The sequence below is a fragment of the Fukomys damarensis genome, unplaced genomic scaffold (genome assembly GCF_012274545.1).
Source record: "Fukomys damarensis isolate Sample0158 unplaced genomic scaffold, DMR_v1.0_HiC HiC_scaffold_33, whole genome shotgun sequence".
Taxonomy (NCBI): Eukaryota; Metazoa; Chordata; class Mammalia; order Rodentia; family Bathyergidae; genus Fukomys; species Fukomys damarensis.
The window spans coordinates 19,828,125-19,835,310 of NW_022900945.1; the positions used below are offsets into that span (position 1 = coordinate 19,828,125).

The 7,186-nt window shown below is 37.9% G+C and overlaps 1 protein-coding gene across 1 annotated transcript in view; it reads left to right on the plus strand.

Annotated features, from left to right (window-relative positions):
* Clca1 (chloride channel accessory 1) overlaps nucleotides 1-7,186 on the plus strand; it is a 28,250-nt gene that overhangs the window by 9,336 nt on the left and 11,728 nt on the right. Inside the window, exons 5-7 of the mRNA XM_010636684.1 lie at nucleotides 1,415-1,595; nucleotides 4,755-4,973; nucleotides 5,544-5,771. Of these exons, the coding sequence (XP_010634986.1) occupies nucleotides 1,415-1,595; nucleotides 4,755-4,973; nucleotides 5,544-5,771 (628 nt within the window). The remainder of the gene's footprint in view (nucleotides 1-1,414; nucleotides 1,596-4,754; nucleotides 4,974-5,543; nucleotides 5,772-7,186) is intronic.

The window sequence follows — 7,186 nt, forward strand, 5'->3', positions numbered from 1 at the left end:
ATATATATGAAAAAAGGAAAATAAATGTGGCTACACATAAATTAAAATTTCTGTTGAACATCCATCAAACATAAACTAAATAAAAAGGTTAAAAAGCATAAAATGATATTTACCAAAAGAAAAATAAAAGCTTTCTGAATCTTAGAATTATAACATATTACGAACTGGAACCCTGTAAGAAAAATCAGCAAAAGAGAAGAATATATAATTCACAAAAGAAATAAAAAGGGCCAATAAACATATAAAATGTTCATACTAGTAACCAAAGAGATGCAAATTGGACAAAGAGAGAGAGAGAGAGAGAGAAAGAGAGAGAGAGATATTCATCTATTACCTAGCAAATTATTTTCTTTGGCTTGAGAGCTCCTACAAATAGTTGTTAGAGCATAAATTTGAATGGTCAACTTTTCTGGAAAGGGATATGCATGCCACATACCAAATCATTTTTTGTGTTTTTTTTACCCAATAATTTTATGTTTAAAAATCCACTTTAAGGAACTAATAGAACAACCCATATCAACGAGCTTTAAAATGTTTAAATTTATTGTATGACAAACTTGAAAATACAATTAAAACTTAAGATAAGTTTTTGCTTATTCATTAAAGTTTTCTTTTTAGTGTTGACAAATCAGGGGAGAAATGAAATTAAGTAGTATGCTGAATTTACATTATAATATCAAAAGATTTTAAATTGTACTAATACATTGAATTTTTTAAAAGCAGAAAACATCTGTGCAATATAATACTGTTACATAGAATGAGAAGGAAATGCTTCAACATGTTAATAGTAGTTTATTTTTGATAGTGAGACATGATTTTTTCTTGTACTTTCCCTTTTCTTCCTTTTACTTTTGATGTTTTTCCAAATATTCTATAATATTCATGTACTATTTACATAATCAAAAATGTAATTCAAAAAATAAAAGATGGAGAAAATAACTCCATTTATAATATAACAACAAAGTTCATAGCACATAAAAATTTTACAATATCCATGAACGTAAACGGTCTATGCAAAACTGTATGAAATAAACCAGTTGGAAAAAGCAAATTAAACAGGAAATGTCAGCACACCTCTTGGGGAAAACAAAGAGGGCTCCTGATTTTCGAGGATCCAGGATAGAGTAGGAGGTGGCTAAAGACTGATCCTTATAAATGTTGATAGCAGCCATAGCCAGACTTAATTTTCTGCTTCATAGAAATAAATGCTGATCCTGATGGGTCCCTTCAGATACTTTCTACCAAGCAGAAATGACTTTAACAAAAATTCAGTGATTTTGCAGAAGGCATGTATTTGTTTCTTGAATTATAAAATGAAATCATAGACAAGCAATTCATCAGAAACTGAGCATACATAGTCTGTCCCTTTGAAATGATTACATTGCCTAAATACCCAACCTTATCTTATTTTCAGATGCTCAGCAGATATTACTGGCAAATATGAAGCAGTTAAGTGCCAGGGGGGCAGTTGTGTTGCAGGAAGACCATGCAGTCTCGATGCATTAACAGGACTGTATAGAGAGGGATGTGAGTTCATACCACATAAGCAACAGACTGTGAAGGCTTCTATAATGTTTGCACAAAGTATTGATTCTGTAAGTATCTTATTTTTTTCTCCAGACTCTTACGAATTTAGTGAGGCTTTTCCTAGGTAATCCAAGGAAAGATCAAATTTCAGAGAAAATTTTGGGGGGAATTAACAGCTTTGGGATAAACTAGGAGCACAAAATCACGATTAAAAAGTCATAACATTCCTAGTATTCTGTCCTATGTCTACTCTTTTTTTCTTTTGGTACTAGGGATTGAACTTGAGACGTTACACTTGAGAGGCAGGCGGTAGAACCACTGAGCTAAATCCCTGGCCCTTCATGTGCACTCTTTCTTTTGTACCATCTTTCTTCTACTAGCTTTTAAGTGCTTAGAATTACTTTAGCTACTCTTACCTTCATGCAAGCACAAAACTTTTAGTCAAATAAGACATTTACCCAGGAAGATTAGTTCAGAATGAAAATAATGAACAACAGTCCTTACTTCAACTTCTAAAGAATTCTTTTCTGTTTGCATTTTTGCCTTTACTTGTTAACCAAAGCTTTCTATCATTTAAAGATTGTTAATACTCTTAGGGAGTTCTTTCATAATTTTAATAGCTTTAAACAGTGTAAAAATACTGTTTTGGTTTGGTTTGATTTGATTTGTGGAACTAGGGTTTTGCTAGGCTGACCTTGAACTTGGGATCTCTCTGCATCAGCCTCCTGAGTGGTGGGATAACAGGTGTGCAACCATCGTGGCAGGCTTACTTTTTTTTTTTGTAATGATCTATTAGCTGTAAATGAACTTCACTATCTATATTAATGTTAAATATATAGATCAGCAAAATTTTCACAAGATAACATGAAATGTGTCAGCTACCTGACCTTAGCGGGGAGCCCTTCTTATCTTCCAGTATCCTACATAAAATTAAGTTTTCCCATTGGAATAGAGGGTGAAACAACTTAGCAGAGTCTACATCAACAATGTGATGTAATTTTAAAAATCTGATGAACCATAGCTCACCAGGCCCATCTCTCAATCTCTCTTTGCAGTCCACTCCCAAACCTATTAAGACCCTCTCAGGCAGGGCTCAGATACTGTACAGATAGATATTCTAACTTATGATGAGGTTAAATATCCCAATAAATCCATCATAAGTTGAAAACAATTTAAGTTGAAAATTCATTTTTAATACCCCTAACTTATAGGCCATCATAGCTTCGCAATGCAGTGCACCAGAGTGTGGGTTGTTCTTGTGCTGGTGGACTGGGAACTGTGGCTTACTGCCCCTCTGCCAGCATCATGAGAGAATATCTAATTCAGGAAGTGACTAAAATTCACAGTACAGCTTTTACTGAATATCCTTTTTTTGCACAACCAAAGTTGAAAATCCTAACATTTTCCCGTAAGTCAAGAGCCAACGATGTTTTAAATTAGCCACAGAGTTAAATTTGATGTCGATTTGGGGAATTCTGCTTGAGGTTCACACAAAAGTTTTTCAGGTTTCCTGATTAAAAACTAGCCAAACTGAAAATATGGGAACACTGCCAAAACAGATGAGTTGGAAAATGCAAATATAGAGAAAAGTGAGTGTTTTACAAGTAATGATTACTTTCTAGGTCATTAGACTCTCAGATTTTTAAGATTTTTAACTGAATGATAATATTATACAGCCTCCCAGAGGAGGAACTAGGTTGTTCCTTCTTTGTGTACTGTGCTTCCCTGTTAAGTTCCCCAAATGCTATGGACATAAACACCAAGAAAAGAAGGAACCACTTTTTATTGGCTGTTAGTACTAACCCTGTTGGATATATTTTTATCATATTCTTGCATAATAAATGTCATTTTTTAGATTGAAGAATTGAGGAGTAAAAGCAACAAACTTAACACTGTCTTTTTTTCTTCTAACACTGATCTTTTATTATATGTTAGACACAGGACCAAATTTTGAGAAAGTAAAATTTAGTGAGAAATTTTACTTATATAGATGGTTTTATAGCCCAATGCATGCACCACAATGTAAAAATAGGCCTCATTGATGTTTCTACATTGTAATGTAAGATCACAAAGACTTGATTAGAAATTCTCTGGGGAAGGACAGAAAATGAGGAACCATTTCAGAAGTGACCTTCAGCTGAAACCCAAGGTAGATCTACACAGAGCTGAAGATCTAGGAGGAACTTCTTGTCCAAGTACTGTGAGCAGAGGCACAGGGCTATAGAATTCTGGCACATCTGGGAACTAATAGGAAATAGTGGGAGAAAATAGATACCAAGAATGTGTAGCCAGAATGAGGATGAAGAGTGAAGTAAGGGTGTGAATCATAAAGATAGCTGTTTACTATGTGAAGGAGTCAGGCTTCTTAGTGTGGGAGAAATCATGAACCTCAGAAGGATATAATGTACCAAAGTAAGAGGGACAACACCTCAGGCAGCTGTGGGGGTGGAACAATGGGAGGAAAAACAAGATGGGAAAGTCAGACGGGAAATTACAGTGGTCTGAGGGAGAGACTGTGAGGGCTTACGTGATGAAAATTCCATTAGAAAAGGAAACAACCTGATTAATTGGAAAGATGGTGACATGTATTGATTTCAGTTATTTTGTAGTTGGGGAGGGAGGAAGGCGGCAAAATTTCCAGCTTCCAAATATGGGCAACTGGAACTTAGTGGTGACATCAAGTTAGGTGATACATGAGGAGAAGGAGCGATGTTGGAGAAAGGTAATGGGATTGTTTATGGTCACGTAGCCTTACGGAGCCAGAGGGACATCCAAGTGGATCTTAGAAGAGCTGCGGTGGTGGATGTTGGAAGTTGGACTGAGCGGGAACAAAGAAAGTAAAGTTTACTGGTGCGAGGAGGGAGGAAGAAGTATCAGGAGAGGAGTGCAGAAAAGGGTGGTGGGAAGAGAGTCGAGATGACTCGGAACTGCAAGTCTGAAGATTACCAAGGAGGTAAATGGATTTCTACCAACAGTGGAAACTACCTGCAGTAGGTAAACGGATTTCTGAGAGGCACTTAGGTACATTGAAGTGGAAATACGTGGTGCGAGGTTGCTGCTCCGAATTGTGGCTAAGATCTTCCCCAGAATTCTCTGCAGTAGTGGCGGTGTTGAGTCGTGGTGATAGGTTAGCAAGGCAGACTGGTAAAAAGAGATGGGAATTTAAATTGCGGTATATTTTAAAAAGTAATTGATTGTTAACTGTATCATTTTATTGACAATTTCAGGTGGTTGAGTTCTGTACAGAAAAAACTCACAATAAAATTGCCCCAAATATGCAAAACCAAAAATGTAACGTCCGAAGCACATGGGAAGTGATCAGCGATTCTGAGGACTTTAAGAAAACCACTCCTATGACGACAAACCCACCCAATCCCACCTTCTCGTTGCTGCAGATTGGACAAAGAATTGTGTGTTTAGTCCTTGATAAATCTGGAAGCATGGCGGTATGTTCACTGAGTCTTGGTCTTCTCTGTGCCCCTCATACATGTATGTATATGATCAGACTACAATTTTGAACTGGCTGGAGATAAATACATCCCCAGAAATAGAACACTTACAGTAGCATTGCCGTCAGACCTGCCTACCATCCTTCATTCCACAGAAATTTTGCATCAGCTGCCTCATTTACCAAATTAACCTTGTTTTAATTTATGAGCAAAGATCTGATAAGTTACATAAACTTAATTTTTTTTAATGTTGCACTGACTTTATATATGTCTCCAGGTCTACAATTCTGTGTAGGATTTAACTAGAACTACTACTAAAACCTTGTACTTTAATAATTGTGTTATCTGACTTTATCTTTTGCTGTTTATGCAAAGGTTTTAAAATTCTACCCAAAGGTGCTGCTGCATATAAATGGAAAATTTCCCCTGTGAGATATGCCTCAAACAAGCTGCTTGTCATTTATTCCATCGCAAGGCAGCCGCCTCAAAGTATCCTCTGATCTGTTCAGTGATTAGTCTGTCCATTTAAACCCATCCTGACTACTTTTCTTCCACTTGTCCGTTCAGAATGATGACCGCCTTAACCGAATGAATCAAGCAGGCAAGCTTTTCCTGCTGCAGACGGTGGAGGACGGGTCCTGGGTTGGAATGGTGACATTTGACAGTCGTGCCCAAGTACAGAGTGAACTCAGACAGATAACCAGTGGCGTGGACAGAGACGCACTCACCAAAAGCTTACCCACAGCAGCTTTCGGCGGGACAGCCATCTGCTCTGGTCTTCAATCAGCATTTACTGTGAGACATGGTCCCCTATTGTGGTTTGCCAATGTTTGCAACTTTTTTCCCTAAGAAATGTTTCCAGTGTTTCCATATTTGCCAGGTATCTAATTGGATTAGGCAACCGAGAGCAAAGCAATGGTTCAAATGATGGAAAGACATAGGCCCCCAACTCTATTTCTGCACATATGCTTGCAGTCATGGTATCCATGGTGGCCTTCTTACATTCCAGGCCTTGTGCTAGGCACTAAGGGTACCACGAAAGCCTGGATGAGGTGCATTAGCCATAGTAGTAACACGCATAAGTGCATACTCATGAATTATGAGTGCTGTGAAAGAAAAGTACACAAGGGTCTAAAAGTATCTTCTGCGGAAACAATCTATAAATATAGTGAAGCTGTGAGGCAGCTGGAAATTCAGAGGACTTCTTTTCGGGGGAAGAGAGTGACTTGTTGAAGCGGCAGGCCCTAGGAACTGTAACTGATCGCATCAGGGCCACATCTAAAGAGCTCTCTGGACCATCCAGTTAGACGCCAGCATCGTTCCATCTTAAATACAATTTTATTTAAATTTTCTATCTAGTATTTCATACCTTTCATTTCACTACCTACCTTTCCAGGGTTAAGCAGCAGGGCCTCTTCCTGGGATGCTGCATTTAAGCAAATCGAATCACCTGTCCTTAAGAGTGTCCTCACCTTTGGCAGGCGAGCACCCAGAGCGTGTTTCTCGCCTTACTTGCATTTCACATCGTACCTGTATTCAGCGAACTATCACGGGCATCAGATACTTCTTGGCGTCTTTCCTGATCCTTTGTATAGGAAAGGAACATATCTTTCTGAATCCTTTAACCTTTTCATTTAAAAACATCTTTTAAGGCTTCTGGGCTCTTCTGTCTTATTATCTAATCATGTATTTCAACCAAGCAAAACTTCTTTAGAGATAGGATTTAATCTTTTTATTTTCCAGTCTGCTGACATAGTATCACAGTTCTTTGTTAACAAAATTGAACTGAGTTATTTGGTGCACTAATAATACCTAATGTTTAATTGCTCCAAATAATTTATTCTTGTGTAGGGGCTGTTTAGCCGCGACTGTAGCTGGCTGGCTCCTGAGCCCTAGCTCGGTTCCACGCCACAGTTCCAGTTCTTCTCTCTCCCAGGGTCGTCACAGTTGTCTTGTGTGGCGGCCTCTTCTCAGAGTTCACATAGAGAGGGAGACAGAAAATTCCTCTGTCCTCAGCTTTCCCTTCAACCTTCTGAGGTTCTCATCCAGATTCTCAACCAGCTCTTAGTCCTGATTGCTTGTGTTCCCTACTTCCGGGTCTTTTCTTCCACTCATTTAGGGGAACAATGGACTCTTACCAATTTTCTTCCATTGTAATCTTGTTATGTAAGATTAATTAATAAAATTGGCAGAAAGATTATATATATATA